This window comes from Drosophila novamexicana, unplaced genomic scaffold, assembly GCF_003285875.2.
Source record: "Drosophila novamexicana strain 15010-1031.04,08,12 unplaced genomic scaffold, DnovRS2.1 tig00000689-arrow-pilon, whole genome shotgun sequence".
In the NCBI taxonomy this organism is placed as follows: domain Eukaryota; kingdom Metazoa; phylum Arthropoda; class Insecta; order Diptera; family Drosophilidae; genus Drosophila; species Drosophila novamexicana.
In genome coordinates this window covers 34,610-53,990 of record NW_020824818.1, presented here as the reverse complement: position 1 = coordinate 53,990, position 19,381 = coordinate 34,610, and the positions used below count along the sequence as shown (strand labels likewise).

Genomic DNA, 19,381 nt, shown 5'->3' with positions numbered 1-19,381 from the left:
AATTCGTGTTGAGTGTCGTAATTCGATAGTAGAGTACTTTGTGTACCCTTAATGTCACAGTTCTCAATATTATTCACAAGTCAATAAGTAGTTTTTTTATTTAAAAGTCAAAGTAGGGAGTACCGTTAATTCTGGTATTTTGATGTCAACAGGAGGAGTTTTCTGTAAACTTAAGCAGCTTTAGCCATTCGCAAGCATATGCAATTTTTGATTTTGCCATTCACTGCGAATAGCACACAGCTGAAAACTGATTTTTTGCTTGTTAAAGTTAACTTGCGTTTTGTTTCTGTTGGATTCGTGGGCATTGACATAATTGATTTACCCCTTTTTGTGCAATCTCATGCTGCTACGTGCACATACAGAACAGAGTGAATGTTGAGGATTGTAGAAAGCATTACAGGGACAGAGTAAAAGTAACAGCATCATAAAAGGGGGAGGCGATCCGATGTTATCGCTTGCTACGAAGTTTTTCACATCTAAATACGACACAATGGAAATCAATTGAGGCACGTCAATGTCAACGTCAGTTGCACACAATAAAAGCAGCAACACCTATCGGCTTGTACGAAGTGTTAGTGGAAATGTGAAGAGCAATTGCAAGTCGTAGACCCTAGAACTGGAACAGGTGGAACAGTAAGAGTTGCAAATGCGTGCCGCAGTTGGACTTGTGCAGTCCCATGCTAGCGTGGAGCCAGTTATGTCACGTCTTGATTACGAGCAGAATGCTCTGCACCATAGCTGCCTGCTGGTGCTGCTGCGCGGTGTGGGGCCTTCACGCGCCCGCATTTTGCAGCGGGCCTTTGAGAAGGTGCGACGTGTCAATAATATCAAAGTAACGGGTAACTCTACTGAAACTATATATATGTAAATAGAAGTGAGACATTTGATAATGCTTTAAATTCTCGTCTAGATTCTAGCGGCACTGTGCGTACCATTTATTTTCGCTTCATACATGATCATCCTGTGGAGCACAACGATTGGGGCGACTTTCAAACGCATCGTCGCCTGCTCGGCCTCATAACAATTGGAAAGTTTGACAACCAAACGGAGCTTAACGAGCTGTGCCGGCACCACGAATCCCTTAAAGTGCGCTATGGCAGCACGCTATACGAGTCACGTGCCATATTCTTTGGACCCGATGCAGACACAAAGCACACTTCAAGCACAAGCACCGTGGTCAATGGACAGCCTGTGCTACAAACAATTGGTGAACACACCGCCAACGCAGATGTGGTAATCAAGGAAGAGCAGCCTCAGCTTCCTGGCCGCCTTCAGGATGAGTACACCACGCCGTCCAATTTCAAGTCGCAGGCATTTTTTTATCGGGAGCAGGATGCCGGTATGGATCTGGAAGCACGTATCGGTGATTTTTTGAGCGCTCTGTTTTGGGTGCTGGAGTCGCGACGCCTTGAACGTTCGCGTGAGAAAGCCGACAAGGTCAGTCTGCTGCTGGCGCCCTTTGAGAAACGCGATTTTGTAGGCTTGGACATGGAGTCGCGCAACAACCGCAAGCGCTGCGTGGGTCGTGTGATGAAGAACTTGGCGGATCTGTCCTTGCAGGCTGGTCTCTTGGACGATGCACTAAGCTTGTATCACAATGCCAACGAAACACTACGCTCAGTTGGCGATTCCCTATGGGTGGGCGCGAGCGAAGAAGGATTGTGCGCGGCCTCGGCTGTTTTTCTGTATCCACAGATGCGGGAGATTGAAACGCTGCACAGGAACGCATCTCTGCAAGAAACAGGCATGCTTATTTTGGATTTGTTTTATTTTTTTTTTTTACTGTTGTATGCTAATATCGCACATAATTTTAGGTACTTCACCACTGCGAAATACGCCGGAGAAGTGGCGTGCCAGCGATGCGACTAAGAAAATAAATACGGCCGCCGTGATGACGGGAACCACGACCGCGGCATCAGCAAACTGCGCAGAGGCTCTTACCTCACACTCTTCTTCCTGCTCATCGGTGTCATCCCTTTTGACCAACAATTCCTCAGCATCGGGCACGCCCACAACTTCAACATCCTCTTCCTCGACATCGACAATATCGGCAGCACCGTTTGGCCAGCGTAATGGCGAGCTGCCCGGGAATATACTGAAGCCCGAGGAGATAACCAATTATTATCGGAAGGCGATAATTAACTATAGCAAGTACCGCCATGCCGCAACTATTGAGACAGAGGCTGCTCTTAAGGCTACGCGCATTTGTATTGAGCAGAATCGACCGCTGGATGTGGCCATGTTTCTTCAAAACATTCTTTACATAAATCTCAGCATGAGCGAGTCGGAGCGCGTCAAGCGATTCGAAGTAATCACGGAGCTGTATCAGCAGATCGGATACCAGCGTAAGGCTGCCTTTTTTCAGCGCCTGGCTGCGCTTAAGCATGTTCAACAAGGTTCTCAAACACCAGACTGGACTCAGAGCTATCGTCTAATGCTGGGCAGCTTTACTGGCTATCTGCTATCGCTGGATCCTCTGGAAGTGCTGGAGAATGGAGCAGGTTGGCCGGCACTACAAATAGATCTTGTACAGAGTCTTATATCTGCAGCGAGACGCCTGGGACACTCTGCTTTGGCTACTCGCCACATGACGTTTCTGCTTCAAACACAATGGGACAATATGTCTGCTACGGAGCAAAGTGAAATGGCTGTACAGTTGCAGGTGTGGATTTTGAGATACATTTTGTTAAAGTTCGATTTTATGATGTTGCTTTGATGAAATTAATTATTATAATTTTAATTAATTTTGAGCAACAAAATTAAAACGAAACTATTTTTTTATTGTCTGCTAATAAATATCGTTAACATTTTCTCTTTAATATAGAATCTGAGCGCACAATGTGAAGGCTCGCCTGTGCCTCTTGTGCTAGAAAATGGGACTGTGATACCGCCCGCCAATCTCACGGATCTACCATACTGCACGCAGGTGGTAGCACGAGATTTACCTGCCCACTTGCGCCCTCTGCGAATCAAGATCGCCAAAGCCGACAGTGGCCCATTTCTGTTCACACCTATACACTTTAATTCTGTTGATCGCCGGGATAAGAAAAAGGACAAAAACAAAATAGGCATGCGTAATAATGGGACCCTAATCTAAATAGACTTATTTATGGTTTGCTTCTTTTACAGACTTTTTATGGGTGCAAAACGATCTATGTGAGGTATGCGTTACCCTTCGCAATCCATTGCCCTTTGAGCTGGCCGTCACCGACATGCGTCTGCTTACAAATGGAGTAGTCTTTGAATCGTTGCCCCAGACAATTGTTTTGCAGCCACATGTGCCCACGAATGTCTCTCTACACGGAACACCTATTGAAACTGGCCAGTTGGATCTGCAGGGATATAGTACTCATACGTTGGGTGTCAAGTCTAACTGCCGGCTGAAGCACATGCGAGGACGCAACTTTCCGCCCAACTATCTGTTGGATGTGATACCAGCCCTGCCAAGTATCACTATCAAAACATCGCTTCCACAGTCGGCCACATTTAGCAACATGAACAGTGCGGACCTTGTGGTTACATCTGCAAGTCTGACCTTATACAATGGAGAATCCTCAAGTTGCATCATAACCATCCGGAACGAGAGCAACACTTTGCCGCTGGAACACCTCGAAGTAAGCATCAATTCAAATGTGGAGCAAGATATGCATAAGAAAATGTTTCGAATTGATGAAGCGGCTCTGCAGGTAAACTTATACAAAAAGTGTAAAATGGTCTGTGATAACAGCCCTTACGTTCCAGGCTCAGCTGCCCGTGCCTCCGCTAAACACTATTGAATTTATACTACACATTTATGCGGATGCTGATTTTGTTTGCCCCCTGCCAGCCGACTCAATACAATCTTGCGCAGCCGGTGCCTCTTCTGAATATGGGGCTTCTTCGCTATCACAGTACTCTAACATTTCCGGCCAGTCTGCTAGCCTGCCCTTGCGTGTCAGCTCGCCGCAGCATCGTCGCCAAGATCCGCAGAATATAAGTATTCGTTCAACCTTTTCCGGCGTTCAGCATTCGCTAGCTACTTTAAGCCTACAGCCAGGCGGAGCGGGGTCGAACTCGCGCGCCGCACAAAACAGCCAACATGTAGAGGCGCAACTTCGTCTTAAGTACTCGGGCGGAGAGGCCTTGGTTGTAGGATACTGTCGTCAATGTGCCGTGTCTTTTAACTTAGAGCTGCTTCCTAGTGCCCAGATAACTAGCTGGGATGTGCTCCCCGCTGAGATGTACATAAGTAAACGGATCTTTCCATAACATATGATGTATTAACTTTGAAACTCATTGCAGACCTTCACAGTTCTACTTAGTATTGGACATATCTAACCTAACCGCTCAAGAAATGTCGCTCAATTACACTGACAACAAGAATATACTCATCGAGGCCAAAGAAAGTTGTCGCGTACCTATTCCAGTGGACCGATGCTCATTGGAGCAAATTTGTGTAGCACGTGCAGCGGAAGTTGCTGAGAATCTGGAACGCGGTACTATATTCATGCCTTTCCCATTGTGTCTGTCTTTAAATAACATTTTCTTCCAAACGCAGAGCTGTGTTTTCGAACGCAACTTCTGTCCTTCAGCGAGGCAATCAGCAAGCTTTGCTCAACTCACATAGCTGAGCGCGTAAAAATAAATTGGCTGCTAACGGGCACTGATATTAAAGGCATTGCTTCGCTACGTGGAATTGTTCTCTCCCATAGTATGGTGGATTTGACCACAATCTCGCCTCTTCAGTGGGGTAAGTAATTATTGCCTTTCTATCAACGTTTTATTAATTGTTTGGTTTCTTTTGAAAGCTATAAGCTTCCAGGATACGCCAGTGCAGCCACACAGCGAAATAATATGCACCGTCGGGCAGCGAGCACTGCTTAGCATCAATCTCACGAACCAATCTTTACAGCCACTCAAGAATTTGGTATTAACTATCAAATTCTATCAAGACTACTTAAATGGCATAGAAAACTACAATCTAGAGACTCGGGTGGCAATTTCTGGACCTAACCGGTATGGGCAACATATTCTCTCGCTATAAAATTGAAAAAATAATATTTGTATACTGCAGAATAACAATCCCTGTTTTGGATAAGTACGAGCAATCGCAGCACAATTGCTCTGTGATATTTTTTACGCCTGGTCGTTTCAAGACCAGCATTGAGTGCGCCACCAAACCACAACAGAGTAGCAGTATTTTGAGCCGGTCCTGTCCAGAAGCTACCAACTTAAGTCAATTAGAAACATTGTCATCTCCAGCAGCCAATTTAAATACTCTGTCGGCTTCTAGCCTTGACGAGCAACAGGCGCATATATGGAAATTTATACCACCTATTGAGGTGACTGTTGTAGAGCCGTGATTGAGTAAATTGTTAATGATTTCTAGTTTAATTTTGTTGTATCTGTATTTGTATTTGTTTCTGTATTACGTATACCTAGTACTGTATATGTGCTGCCTCCTGTAGTTCTATGCGATATATGATAGATAGCGCTGTTAATCTGTGTAAACACAAATATCTTACCGTTGTTGTAAAATGAAAAGCAATTGTTTTCAAATTAATAAGCATTACATGTATATATAACAAAAAATATATATATGATTAAGCTCAAACTACGCACTATGCTTCACAGCTGAAAATGCCATAATATATGTAAATAGTATGCTCCATATATCTATATGTATACAGCTTCAAACCTGAAAGTGAAATATTGATAGGTAGATGTTTCGCTTATTAAACCCTCAAGTTGAGCGCGTCAACCACAACAAATTTGATAACATGTATGTATTTACAATATTTTTATACAATAAATAAATGCAGAGTTTTGACGGCAACTTTTTAAAAATAGTACATAAGTCCATTTGCAGAGTTTCCAGAGCCACCTTTAGCCCAATCGACGTATATCATCCATCGTGTAACCATTGCGATGCATTAAAATACACAAGAGGATGTATAGGTAGTAGCCGCCGGGAATAATCGTCAACGCGCCAATTATTGTAACTGCCCAGATGCGATCTGATCGTTCCTGACCTACGTCCGCAATCCAATCTAATGTCGCACAACAAATGCAAATCTATGTAAATACAGATCGAAAAGACGGATCATCCCAATTTGTATTGACACTCAGCATACATATGTACATACAGTTCCCCCGATGAACAATGTGAGTATGATGGCAATTGTCTTCCACGGTGTCGACTCATCTACATTCGGCGGTAGCCATTGCTCGTTTACAAAGCCATCCGTCTCGGAGGCACCTTCAGCGACCTTGCTGTTGCCACCAGTCGATGCCCCAGTGACATTCAGGCGCCGTCGTGAGTCCGATTTGGTAGGCAACATATTTGGAAACTTGCTCCGATTCATTAGGTCAATTGTACAATCGTTGTGGATAACGCGGCGCTCGATTTGTAACAGTTGTTAGAAGTGCTTGTCACCATTTCAACTGTGATTTTTCTGATCAAAGTTAATGTTGAAAACAGCTGTGCAAGAGTTGCACTTGTACAGCTGACAGCCATATGATATTTGTTTTTTAATTAATGGTGCAAAAGTGATCCATTTGTCATGTGCTGAATTTACCGAAATTCTGACTGTTCTATTTAATCTAAAAACTTTTCTGCTTTTAGGCACGCGTTGGGTTCTTACAAACGAACGTTTTTAAAATATTAGACGTGTTCTTTTCTCTTTTGGTATTTAAACGCTGAATTTTAAATTAAACTGTAAATTTATATTTTTGGTATTTTTTGTTGTTGTGTCAGAACTTGAAAACTAACTAAAAGCCTGCACGGACAATTTAAAAAAAGCCTGAAATTTTTATTTATTAACTCTGACACTTTCATTAGGTTGTGGTTGATAATATACGTTTTTTTTTACAATTTGGATTGATAGTTCGAGATAGGGATGGAATAAGTTGCGATATTCGAATATCTATGTCTATTCGGGATTTTTCGTGCCTTTATTTTTGCAGCCTTTGGCCACACTCCTGCATTAAAATGAATTGCAAGTCGACAGGCACACCAAAAGGCATGGTTTAATTCCAACTTTAGTCATAAATAGCAATCAATATTTATATTTTCATTTGACTCAAAGATAACAAATGCCTCTAGTAACATATATAGTTTTAATATAGTGCACATCTTAATAATCAAACAATACACATAGAAACATGTCAATTGGACGACTTTGAGGTGCTCCACTGGACGTGCGTTCCTAAAAAATAAAGAAATAAACTATTAGGCATTGCAAAAACTTGGTCAATAATAATATTTGCTTATTGCTGGATCAGTTATACAAAAAAAGTGATAAATCAATCATAGACATCAGATGTCCCTATCAAAAGTATCATCATTATAATTGGATATGAATTATGTGTCGGAATATTACCATAGATCCCTTTTAGCATCTGGGAGTTGCTTCACTTTATTAGGAACCACATACAGTCCAGGCACAACACGGTATTAGTAGAACGACAAATAGGTGACGTATTCCTAAAAGTAATAAAATAATTTGTTTAGCTTTGCATAAACCAAGTAAATCATAATCATGCTTTGTTCTGTGTCAGTTTTATAAAAAGTGATAAATCAATCATAGACATCAGATGTCCCTATCAAAGTTATCATCATTATAATGGGGCTTAGACGTGTGTCGCAGTTTTATAATGTTCTTACATAGTTCAGGTCTATTTGGCATCTGGCAGTTGTTTCTTTTTATTCGAGTGCAGCATCCTTCAGGTATAAAATAAGCCGGTCCTACTTGACCAACAGCTAGGTACTCCATTTGGACGAGATCTCCTAAAGAAAAACACAGAACGTATTAGGAAAGGCAACAACTAAGTAAACTATAATATAAGCATTGTGCTGAATCAGTTTTATAAAAAGTGATAAATCAATCATAGACATCAGATGTCCCTATCAAAGTTATCATCATACTAATTGGATATGAATTATGTGTGGGATTAGTAGCATATTCTTACATTGCTTTCGGATTCATTTAGCATCTGGAACTTGCCTCACTTTATAAGGAGCAACACTTATTCCAGGCACAGCCCTGTTTAAGTCGATCGACAAGTTGCTGACGTATTCCTAAAAGAAATAAAATAATTTGTTTAACATTGCAAAAACCAAGTAAAACATAACATCTGCTTGACATGCATCAGTTCTATATAAAAAGTGATAAATCAATCATAGACATCAGATGTCCCTATCAAAGTTTTCATCATTAAAGCGGGGAAAAAGTCATACAAATGTACACTAAGGAGCGGAACTTACAAACTCGCCAGACACGCAGTGTTTTATTAAAATGGAAGACATCATCTGAAAAAAAACATGAAAGGGATAAGCAATATGTATAAGGTATGAATTTATGAATGCTTATTCTTTTTTTTTTACTTTTGCATCTATTAAAATGGCAGCAATTTATCTTTCATGCTAGTTCTAATATATTTGTACTTACAATTTCCACGTGTCCTGTTGCCTTGTAATTGCTACAGCCAATTATTTAAGGTTAAAAGTAGCCTTTTCACCCATTTTCAATTGATTCAAATTCAATTCCAAAAACAGTTTGATGAACATTTCTTTGCTGTTTCCAACCTCGTTATGCGCCTCATCCACGTGGTGTCGTTTTCACTTCTAAAATTGGCAAATTTTAGTGCGTTTTAAAATACTTATAAGTGGGGCGGGTGTCAGTATTATTTCGGTCATTTTTAGTTTTTAAAATAGGCATCAAATAAACAGCACTTTTGTTTTGTTGCTATTGACTAACATTTTATGTTTTATTATATAAATAGAAATTGCTAATTGGACACTGCAGTTGATATAACTTTTTTAAAAAAATCCGCAGCTAATGTTCTTAACTGGCCAACAATTTAAATTGCTTTCAGATACATATTTGTGAACATATTCGTGTATGCCCAACATTTAAACTGACTTCTCATCAGATTAACTGTGAATATCTAACAAAACATACATACATTATCTTATTACTATTTTCCGCACATTTTTATTTTTATCGCTGTTCTGCGTCGTGATTCTCAGCCTGCGACGCTGTCAGTTCGTGTTCCTGCTCCTGCTCCTGCTGCTGCTGTTGCAATTTCAAACGCTTCTTGGCTTTTATGTCGGCCAGCGTCTGCTCAATGGACCGCATGTCCTTTTTGTTCTTACTGGGCACAAAGCCATAGCTTTGATTCGTTTCTGTTTTGCGGGCTGCTTGCAGGGCCGCCGATTCGCCGATAAGGTGGGCATATTTTGTTTTATAATTGGAGGTTGGTTTCACTTCAGCGCTGGTGTCCGCGCTGCTGCTGTGGGCTGCGCTGGAGCTCGCTTCAGATGTGGATTGCTTGTCGATCAGACTTTGCTCCTGGGCTAGGCGCTCTTTCCGCCGCTCAGAGTATTCTTTGGCTATGTCCTTGCTCCAGCCTTCGCCGTTACGACGGGCTGTTACCTCGTCCTCGCTGGGTGGGTGTTCCTTCTTGTAGACTACCGAGTGCCGGTCCTCGTCCTCGCGGCCAAAGCTCATTGCTATGAAACCACCATTTTCCGCTATTTCGTGTATAACTGAGCGATGCACCTTGTCCAACGGCTGGAACTCAATGTATGTGCGATCATCCTTAGCAAATCGTCCCATCCTTTCCTCGACGTACTTTCGAAATCGCAACAGCTCTTCCTTTTGCTTGTTTTGCATCCGCTCCACCATTTCCCGCTGTTTTTTGATCAGCGTCTTTTGCTGTTCATTTGTGGTTGGCGGAGCATCCATTGAGTTAAGTATTGAGTCAAGCAGATCCATTTTGATGTTGCCGATATCCGTTGATTGCGCATTAACGCATATGCCAATTATTGCTTATTGTATTTAACACACAAGGCTTTCTATTATTAGTTGCTAATTTATTAAACTAATGACAACATTTGGATTATTTATATATTTCTTTTATGTATTGTATAAAATAAGATTACCGGTGCTTCTGCACCAGAATACTAGAATACCCATTTCTGAATACTGTATACCATTAGGTATTTTTGCCGGCCTGCAATCTAGAATACTGAACACGATTTAGTATTATTTGGAACCTGCAAGCAGGTTGGCAGCCCATTAAAACAGGCGGGTGGTGTTTCTTTTCTGTTTTCAAAAACAAAGCTAAGTACACATCAAAATAGCTACTACTGAAGGGATTCAGATGTCTGCAAAACGTCGTACACTTGTCCACTGGTTCCGCAAGGGACTTCGTGTTCACGACAACCCCGCGCTGTCACAGATATTTAATGAAGCTCGAGCGTCGCCGGAAAAGTTCTATATTCGACCTATATTTATATTAGATCCTGGTATCTTGGATTGGATGCAAGTGGGCGCCAATCGTTGGCGTTTTCTTCAACAATCCCTCGTCGACTTGGATAAAAAGCTCAAGGAACTTAATTCGCGCCTGTATATTGTTCGCGGCAAGCCCGTTGATGTTTTTCCTGAGCTGTTCGAACGTTGGAACGTCCAGCTACTGACATTTGAATCAGATATTGAACCGTACGCCCTGCAGCGTGATACGACGGTACAAAAGATAGCATCGGAGCATGGAGTGAAAGTGGATACCTACTGCTCGCACACGATTTATAATCCAGAACTGGTTATAGCCAAAAATCTTGGTAAAGCGCCTGTTACCTACCAGAAGTTCTTGGGTATTGTCGACAAGCTGAAGTTGCCCAAAGCGCTGGCTGTTCCAGAGAGCCTGCCGGATGGAATGAAGCCAATAGCAGATGAATTCGAAGAGATCGATTCATGCGTCTATGACTGTCCAACGTTAGATCAGTTAGTCAAGCGGCCCCAGGAACTCGGCGTCAACAAATTTCTGGGCGGTAAGGCAAAAATAACATAACTTCAATAGCAATGTTTAACAAGTCTTGACTGATAGGTGAAACAGAGGCACTGCGTCGCATGGAAGCATCACTTATCGACGAGAATTGGGTGGCAGCTTTTGAGAAGCCGAACACGGCACCAAACTCGCTTGAGCCAAGCACTACGGTGCTCAGTCCATATTTAAAATTCGGCTGCCTTAGCGCGCGGCTGCTGCACCATAGGCTTAAAGAGATTCTGGTGCGGAAGCCAAAGCATTCCAAGCCGCCCGTTTCGCTAGTCGGTCAGCTGCTGTGGCGCGAATTTTATTATACGGTAGCCGCAGCTGATCCAAATTTCGACCGTATGCTGGGCAATGCTTACTGCCTGCAAATACCCTGGCAAAAGCAACCTGACCATCTGGAGGCCTGGACGCACGGACGAACTGGGTATCCCTTTATCGATGCCATCATGCGCCAGCTCCGGCAAGAGGGGTGGATACATCACTTGGCGCGTCATGCGGTTGCTTGTTTTTTGACGCGCGGCGATTTGTGGATCAGCTGGGAGGATGGGCAGCGGGTCTTTGAGCAGCTGCTTCTTGACCAGGACTGGGCACTAAATGCAGGAAACTGGATGTGGCTCTCAGCTTCCGCATTCTTTCATCAATATTTTCGTGTTTACAGTCCTGTAGCGTTTGGAAAGAAAACTGATCCCACTGGCGCCTACATAAGGAAATACGTCCCTGAATTGGCTAAATATCCAGCGGGATGTATCTACGAGCCATGGAAAGCAACACTTAGCGCTCAGCGTGAGTACGGATGTGTGCTTGGCGTTGATTATCCACATCGAATTGTCAATCACGATATCGTCCACAAGGAAAACATAAAACGCATGAGCGCCGCCTACAAGGTGAATCGTGAAGTGCGCACCGGCAAACAGGAGGATCAAAATGATTACGAGCCATCGACGTCGCAATCCACTGGAAAGCGCAAAGCAAGTGCGGAAGCAAAAAAAACGGTTGCTAAGCGCAGACGTTGACTATCCACGATATGATAACGATCACCAGATAGCAAAGTCTACATATCCTTAATCCTTGTTATATATCAGATGTTAGGTGCATTTCAAATACGTCTACTCTAAAGCCAGATATGCGATCTATGCTATAAGATATTCCAATGTTGATAAGGCTTTGCAGACATACAAGGTTTTATAATGGTTAGCTATATGATATAGTGGGTCGATCCGTTATACATACTGACAGACTAGTTTGAAAAGAAATAGTTAGTTCTTCAGGTGGCTCTGATCAAAAATGTGTCTAGTTTATGAGTTTGCAGATGTCTCATTTCGAAACAAAGAATACCCTCTTCAAGAGGTTAACAGCGCTAATTGTAAACCAGATCGCAATAGTTGAATAATCAATAGTATCGAGTTATCTTTATTGTAATCTATTCGTAGATTTCAAAACCTTTCACAAGCTTTTCTTTACCACAGCTATACTTTAATCGAACGGAGTGTACTATTTTATTTAGTGTACTAATGTATATTCCAGCTATATTCTTGAAAGGAGATTTAGTCCATGGCATTGTTATATATATTTTTTCATTAAATGTAACCTTTACATTGTTCATTGATATACATTTTAAATAGTTGTAGTCTTTCCATAACTGTCTCATGTTTTTACGCTCAAAGTAGCCGATGAAATTTCAAGCACTTTCTCTTGTTGGATACTTGCTCTAAAGCACATTCTCACATCAGTCATTACTTTCGGCATAACATGAGCTCGGGCTCCTATTTCGAAGTAAAATTGTAATCCTATAATTTCTTGTTATTCAGTGGAAGAGACTTGGTAAAAGAATATTTATTAAAAATGTTCCGGAATCTATGCATGTTGCGCAAAAATATCCTCCTGTCAAGGATTATTTATTCAAGTTACACATTAAGGGCCAATGTCATCAGCTCGAATCTTCAATCCAAGACAATGACAACTGAGTCCCGGGGTAATGGCATTTCGGTTACCGACATTGATGTATGCGATCTGGCCAAAGGTGACGTGGAGTTTACTCGCAATTTTCTCACAACCTTTTCGACCATATCGCCTGTGAAAATTGCGTTCAGCCCGGAACCGGCGGTTGAGTCAGATGCCATCGCTGAACCACCAAGTTCTGATTCCGGTGGCTGTGGCATTGGGGGTTCTAGCACTAGCATCCTAGATAAGGATGGGATGCCGATTGTGCCCATAGAGATCGATGGTTGGAATCACCCCGACGATGAGGACGAAGTGGGTCCAACCGTGCAGAATAATTCACAGCATATTGAAATTGGAAATGACAATGAATACAAAGCTGAGAACTTGCTTGTGGTGCCCGAGAAGCGAGAGGGGCACTTCGAGTACAAGGGCATTAAAGTAAAGCTACCAGAGTCGGCTCACAAGGATATTGGCACCTATCGTTTCCGTCGGGACCAGGAGGACTTGGAAACGGTTGCTGACGATATGCGCGTGGTCAAGTTTGACAAGAAATAATACTGTCTACCCTTTCCCATACGGTCTGTGTAATTTGCGAGTTTCATTATAGTTGATCATGTTATAGCATAATAAAATTTACTTTGGGATATTAAATCGGAGCTGAGTACAGGATATTTCCTTGTCAGACATTCTCGACTCGATCCCTGTTGCTTAATTTAAATTCCATCTTTCTTTTTATCTATTTAAGCCTGCTGGATTTTAATTACAATGTTTACCCTACCTCCAACTTTTTATAGTCTGGTCTTGCGATAATTCTAAAGGGTTTGGGCTAGGAATTAAATAAATAAATGGTGCTAATATATGTACATATGTACACTTCGTGAGAATTCACATCGAAAATGTTGTGATTATTACTTTCTCTTAAAAATATATTAAATAATTTATTTGTTGATACTTCAAACTTCAATTTTCAAGTTTCTAGTTCATGTAATTCCCGGGCTCGCCGCGTTCACGTTGTTTTCATCAAGAAAATATGGTATTCATATTTTATAAAATACATTTTCGGATAGATGTTTCCTGCTGCTTTACACGTACATTGATACAAACTTTCAAAAGGCATAACGCAGCCTGGAAAGGAATTAGCCCCATTTAAGCACAGATAGACTTTGGGAAACGTTTTTCGACCTCTCTGCTCTTGTCAATCAATAAAACAATTAAATATCCTTTGACTCTTCCGCTGGCAATTTCAATCAACAAGCCAAAACATGCTGCCCTTCAACATTTTCGCAGGAATAAACATCCTTTCGACCCTCTCAAGACTACTTAGCTGAATTGATGACAACGCATTAGGCCAGGCGGCAAATTAAGCTGTTATAATGCGTATGAAATGGTATTCGAATCAACAAAAAGAATATGATTCCCTATTAAGCCCAGCATCGAGCCGGGGGATCGGGAGCCGTGTTTCAATCGGCCGTAAGAATGTGCACGCGTACCTTGGCAGACTGCCGGACGGAAAACCATAAATTGTTGTAATGCGAGGGATGGCAATTCGGCAATTTTATAGCTAAATTTTGGCCATGGAAACATTTGAAATTGGCAGTTGCCAAGCTGATATAAAGATACTTTGGGAACTATCCGGTAGACAAAAAAGCAGGACTAGTTGATTGTGTAGAGCTGATTTAATCTGTCAAATTATTAAATAAAGTTATGATTAAAATTGTTAGACTCAAAAGTTCACTTGGCAACAAAAAATCACAAGGCGAACTTTGTATGCATTTTCCAAGCAAACACCTTGGCTTTAAAACTAAGATGCCTCCCTTTGCCTTTTGTGCTTAGTAAGCTAATTTAGCTATTTTCAGCTATATTTGACATTAGATTCAGCTACCTTTTATTAAGGCCACAGTCAACAGCACGGCACACTAAAGAAACGACACGTACAGCTCGCATCCTTCAGCTATTTTGGCCTTCACTCCAGGGGAGAGAGAGAGAGACAAAGTGATGGAGAGCGAGAGAGATAGAGAGACGGAGAAATTATGTTGCAAATAAATACATGTATTAAATATTCGTTCGTGCCCAAAAATAAGTAAATGCATGCACTTTTCTGCCATAATTGGCAATTTGCGTTCGTTTCCGACTAGTATCTGTTGCTTACCTCTGTATCTTACCACTAATAAGACTCTTTTGTGGCAGCTGAGATTCATGGCTTGGTAATTACGACGACAGGCTTATTGGCAGACGCAAGTGTCATACATAAGTATTTTCGAGGGCAGCTACTATGGAAGTACATATGTATATAATGTGGACTAGACTGGGAGACTAGCTGAACCCAGCGACAAGGTGTTGTTAATCTATCTGTAGTACAAAAAGTCTTTTACCTATTTGTCAATGCGGCCATGCCTCCTGTTTCCTCTAGTACATTAGACTATGGAATATGCAAGACTGAATGGCTAATAAATAAATCCAAGTGCACCTTTGACCCCATTAACAATGGCTGAGAACCAACGAGAAACCCTTGACTGTTAGCATACTTTGAAATGGATTGTGGTCGATTTCATAATTGACAAGATTGGGCCTAGTACACCCTAGTGGGACATCTACATACATTGTATAAAATGAACACCTGAAACTCTTTGGAAAAACGCGCTTGCCATTCAGCTCATTAGTTAACTAAGCTCATAATGGATATAAGGTGCTCAAGATTTCCGCTAACAAATATTTTGTTTTGTCCGCATTCGCCGCCGGGTCGTCGCCGTTTCCGTTTCCGGCAGCTGCACGGAGACAGTTGGAAAGCTGAGCAGATGGTGCAGCATTTATTCTTTAAAACAGTTTACCTGGCTAACTGCAACACATTCATAAATGCACACTCCTTTACCTAACCAGTTCCCCTTGCCTTCCTGCCACGAAACTGGTGGTATGCGCGTGAGGACAGGTAAATTTGCATGCAGGGCTTTTGTTTTTGGCGGCTGGAAACCAGCTCAGTGGGTAAATGGGAACAACATTCGCCGTTTTTATAAGTGCAAATGCAAATTGTTAGGCGCGTTGGCGAACACAACAAATGTGGCCGCAAAGTAATCAGAAAACAAATAAGAGCGCTTGAGTCGGGCGTGCCCGACTGGGATATACCCTAAATACAGGGTACAAGCATTCACTCACAAAGCCTACACAATAAAATTGGTTCAAATACGTCTCAAAATGAATATTAGACGATATAGTTAATATGGAATGAGTTACCACAAAAAGAATTTGTATTTCAAATTTCAAGTCTCAAGGTTTTACCAGATTAATCTTCCCATTTTCATTCAGATGATGCACTTAATTTAGCTTAAATTGTTAGTGCAAGAACTTCCAAGAAATATCTGTATTCTCTCTTCTCTTCCTCTCCTATCTCCTATATTATCGATCCTCATTAAAGTTAAGATGGGTTTCGAATATAATTCCAGTGCTGTACACTGGTTAGTATAATAAAAGCAGCGTAACACAACACTGCTTGTCAAAGCTATTTGAATCTCTTATGTCAAATAACATGACTAAGCATGTTTTAGTCTCAATATGGCTGCGCTGGAATTAGGTAACAAATCAAAAAAAAAGGATGACAAACTGTGAGTAAAGCTGCTTTAATTAATTATTTAAACTTTGGGCCATATTGATTGCCCTTTATAGCAACAAGTTTATCTGCCCCATCACGTATACGAGTCAGCTGCCCGATCCGACTGTGGGCTGCAAATTTCTACCGTGTGGCAAAACTTTGCTAGACTTTACCACAGAGCCAGTATCCTTTCCGCAGCTGGAAACCCAGTTTAGCTATCAGTTTAAGGGGCTGCAGCTGCTCTTCGATATCGATCTGGTCAATCCAAGTGTTTACGCGCACAGCAGCGCGGAGGCAATGGAAATGGACCCCAAGGATGCCGCCTTACTCGCGGATATTGAGGCGCTGCACATTAACAATCAAAAGCCAAAGGCGCTGCATAGCTTTCCGACCCGCGCCCAGGAGTGCCGTGAGCTATTTGCCAAGGAGCGAACCGCTGTGCCTCGGCCACGGGCGGGCCTTCAACGGCTGCAGCCGGAGCCGGAGCATCTGGAGCTGGAGTCCTTCAGTCTGGAGCAGCAGAAGCAGATCGTTCAACAAACATTTGTTGATATTGAGAAGCCGCTGGGATGCCATCCCACAAAGTCGGCAAGTACCGCACGACCCGTCGCCCAGCTGCCCATTTTTCCTGAAGCCAACTACGCCCAATATGAGCACGAACTCGTCCAGGTCCAGTTTGGTATTCCGCCCAGCGGCAATAGCAACGGGCTGCTCAAAGACTGCGGCAACTATCTGATCAACTTTAAGGTAAAGCCCGAGCCGCTCTTCAAGCAGATTCAGCATACCTCTGGCCAAAGCCTGGTGACCTACCTCGCCGAGGAGCGCTACAAGGAGGAGCGCACGGCGGACAGTGCCGACCGCGGGGAACGCTTTATGCTGCGGGAGAAAGATGGCAGCATCTACTACCAAGCTGTCAGTAAGCACATCAAGTTGCGCAAGGAGCGGCCAAGTCCGCAGGCCACGGCCAACGTCTGTCTGCTGGTAATCCAAAGGAATGTTTATTCCCAAATTCGTATAAATATGTCTACTTTCCAGCAGATCAAGCGCACCAAGGATAATCCTCAACAACCTAGCTCCGGAACCAAGAAGTAGTCGTTTTTAGCTTCACAAAGTGGAATCTTAAGAGTTTTACTGAGTAATGTATATAACTGACATTATAATTTTGGAATTATAATCTAGGTTTCGAATATTATTGTCTGTTAATATTACGATTTTTTGCTTCCTACGGGAGCTAGTGAGGTCCGATGTTGTAAAACTAATAATGAATCTAGATATCGATCCTATAGCAGCTATACGATTTGATGCTTCTATCCGCCCGGTTTTTACTGCCTTTAACAAAATACTGACCCATTCAAGTGTACTTTTTGGTGTCGGAGATGTTTTTATGGCAAAATTAAAATGTTCATTACACGATTATAAAGACCATTGAGAACAAATCCAAAAATTCACTTGAAATAGATATTTATTATGCTTAATATATCCATTTTCAATTTTTGGGATTTTTAGACTGCTTTCCGTTAGTCTGCTTCGGTATAAAAACAAAGGATAAAACTGCACAGTAAATTAAAAAATTGAAAGTCGCAAGTTTCAACAAAACTCGATAACATTTAATTTAATAAATCTTTAAAATAATTTAACCTGCCGCAATTTAAGTACCAAGTTGTACCAAGGGCAATATTAATACCTTTTACATATATTATTGTCCTTTTTCCCCTTTATGAGTAACAGTCAGAAAAAATGGGCAAGTAACAGAGGGAATACCAAAAAAACATTTTTAGTACAACCGACATTAACAGCCATGCATAGCAGCCAAATTCCTTAGCAGCACTTGTAAGGTTGTAATCCTAGCTAAACCATACTGGTAATAACAGCTGCTATGAACAACATTAGCAACAACAATGGATTTACATAGTGTTATTGCTTTAATAGCAGCGTTGACCGCATAAACTCCAACCGAGATAACTGTTGAAATAACATGGATAAATGTAACAGCTACTTCGCAAATATTAGCAGAAATACCAAGAAGGACAAGAACAAAGCTCAATAACAGTTTCTGCTAAAAAACAGTCACTGCAGACATATATGCTAAAAATGTACCAAAACATGGTACATATGTAACAATATTTTGTTTTTCATACAATTTTCTTTAACGGACTCTTTTCTTCATCTTACCTTATTTAAGCGGTCAACCTTAATAGTTGTAAATTTGTTCCTACTGTTTTTCGATCTTCAAAAAAAGAGTTCCAGCGACAAGTAAAAAGTGCTTTAGTCGGTACTGCGCGACTGGAAGATATCCTGAACCTTCTGCTATGTGGACCTTATAGCTTATTATTATTTATTTATTTACAATGAAATTCTTTTCAGTATATCTTGTGCGAAAGAATATTTGTATATTTGCAGCCTTACAACCTAACAGCTTCAGCATTACTCAACTCTGCAATAAACTGTTAAGTAACATAGGGACAAACTAACAGTCGTGCAAAAATTAACAGAATTTCCCTAGCATGTACAATTTGTGCGTTCACAGTTTCAACCCCTGATGTGCATCTCCTGCGCTTAAAAAATAGCCATATTCCATTTGTCGGAGTTGCGGCGAATTCAGAACGTTCTGCAAAAGCTCACTTTGCTTGTTGCCGGCATCGGCAGCCGCTTGGCATAGAAATGTCCAGTTGCCGTTTCAATTGGCGGTGGGTGCCATCGCAGGCAAGTGTACACAAGTACTACATAGTACCCAAATGGAATGCCGGCGTTTCGGAAGTGCTCCACGTGTCCAACGGCTTATAGTGTGACAAGTCTGTGGCGTCGCGAGTGTCTGAAAACTCAAGTATTTGTCGCTGGCTTTGAAAATAAAACAATAGAAAGAAGAGCCACAAATTGCAATCCGACCTGTAGCAAAGTGTTAATTCCCAACGAGCATCATTTAAGGACGTTTCTGAACTCATACTCCAGGCACAGCCACAGTGCCACCTTAAATCAAGGCTTCAAGCCGGTTTTGAACCGGCTTGCAAATTGAACCGAACCAGTTGTTTAAGAAACAGCTCA

General features: G+C 41.7%; 6 protein-coding genes and 4 non-coding genes across 11 annotated transcripts; 4 read left to right on the top strand and 6 right to left on the bottom strand.

The window, feature by feature from the left end:
• The first annotated feature begins 154 nt into the window (after nucleotides 1-154).
• Nucleotides 155-5,815, top strand: LOC115762982 (protein brunelleschi). The gene is made up of 10 exons (XM_030705364.1): nucleotides 155-839; nucleotides 911-1,744; nucleotides 1,815-2,662; nucleotides 2,825-3,068; nucleotides 3,130-3,686; nucleotides 3,742-4,220; nucleotides 4,282-4,475; nucleotides 4,538-4,729; nucleotides 4,788-4,995; nucleotides 5,054-5,815. Exons 1-10 carry the CDS (start codon nucleotides 647-649, stop codon nucleotides 5,340-5,342), a joined length of 4,038 nt encoding a protein of 1,345 aa, XP_030561224.1. The 5' UTR covers nucleotides 155-646; the 3' UTR covers nucleotides 5,343-5,815.
• On the bottom strand, nucleotides 5,400-6,697 carry LOC115762985 (transmembrane protein 230). The gene is made up of 2 exons (XM_030705367.1): nucleotides 6,126-6,697; nucleotides 5,400-6,054 (listed from the first exon to the last, which is right to left on the bottom strand). Exons 1-2 carry the CDS (start codon nucleotides 6,342-6,344, stop codon nucleotides 5,866-5,868), a joined length of 408 nt encoding a protein of 135 aa, XP_030561227.1. The 5' UTR covers nucleotides 6,345-6,697; the 3' UTR covers nucleotides 5,400-5,865.
• A 359-nt stretch (nucleotides 6,698-7,056) lies between these two features.
• Nucleotides 7,057-9,774, bottom strand: LOC115763242 (sperm-associated antigen 7). The gene is made up of 7 exons (XM_030705720.1): nucleotides 8,947-9,774; nucleotides 8,430-8,605; nucleotides 8,246-8,290; nucleotides 7,951-8,059; nucleotides 7,646-7,768; nucleotides 7,362-7,465; nucleotides 7,057-7,187 (listed from the first exon to the last, which is right to left on the bottom strand). Exon 1 carries the CDS (start codon nucleotides 9,756-9,758, stop codon nucleotides 8,982-8,984), a length of 777 nt encoding a protein of 258 aa, XP_030561580.1. The 5' UTR covers nucleotides 9,759-9,774; the 3' UTR covers nucleotides 7,057-7,187; nucleotides 7,362-7,465; nucleotides 7,646-7,768; nucleotides 7,951-8,059; nucleotides 8,246-8,290; nucleotides 8,430-8,605; nucleotides 8,947-8,981.
• On the bottom strand, nucleotides 7,256-7,332 carry LOC115763313. Its single transcript, XR_004017901.1, has one exon. It is a non-coding gene; the product is annotated as a small nucleolar RNA Me28S-Cm2645 (small nucleolar RNA).
• LOC115763315 lies at nucleotides 7,532-7,606 on the bottom strand. Its single transcript, XR_004017903.1, has one exon. It is a non-coding gene; the product is annotated as a small nucleolar RNA Me28S-Cm2645 (small nucleolar RNA).
• Nucleotides 7,836-7,910, bottom strand: LOC115763312. Its single transcript, XR_004017900.1, has one exon. It is a non-coding gene; the product is annotated as a small nucleolar RNA Me28S-Cm2645 (small nucleolar RNA).
• LOC115763314 lies at nucleotides 8,127-8,202 on the bottom strand. The gene has a single exon (XR_004017902.1). It is a non-coding gene; the product is annotated as a small nucleolar RNA Me28S-Cm2645 (small nucleolar RNA).
• A 352-nt stretch (nucleotides 9,775-10,126) lies between the features above and the next one.
• Nucleotides 10,127-12,459, top strand: LOC115763240 (cryptochrome-2). Its single transcript, XM_030705716.1, has 2 exons — nucleotides 10,127-10,813; nucleotides 10,870-12,459. The coding sequence occupies exons 1-2, from the start codon at nucleotides 10,147-10,149 to the stop codon at nucleotides 11,826-11,828; spliced, it is 1,626 nt and encodes a 541-aa protein (XP_030561576.1). The 5' UTR covers nucleotides 10,127-10,146; the 3' UTR covers nucleotides 11,829-12,459.
• A 103-nt stretch (nucleotides 12,460-12,562) lies between these two features.
• On the top strand, nucleotides 12,563-13,412 carry LOC115763244. The gene has a single exon (XM_030705723.1). It carries the CDS (start codon nucleotides 12,658-12,660, stop codon nucleotides 13,309-13,311), a length of 654 nt encoding a protein of 217 aa, XP_030561583.1. The 5' UTR covers nucleotides 12,563-12,657; the 3' UTR covers nucleotides 13,312-13,412.
• Nucleotides 13,413-16,229: 2,817 nt separating this feature from the next.
• LOC115763241 lies at nucleotides 16,230-17,745 on the top strand. Of its 2 annotated transcripts, none has more exons than XM_030705717.1 (3): nucleotides 16,230-16,352; nucleotides 16,414-17,320; nucleotides 17,375-17,745. In XM_030705717.1, exons 1-3 carry the CDS (start codon nucleotides 16,303-16,305, stop codon nucleotides 17,429-17,431), a joined length of 1,014 nt encoding a protein of 337 aa, XP_030561577.1. In that variant the 5' UTR covers nucleotides 16,230-16,302; the 3' UTR covers nucleotides 17,432-17,745. The 2 variants fall into 2 exon arrangements, with proteins under 2 accessions (XP_030561577.1, XP_030561579.1); XM_030705719.1 differs by having other exon boundaries at nucleotides 17,378-17,744.
• The last annotated feature ends 1,636 nt before the right edge of the window (nucleotides 17,746-19,381 follow it).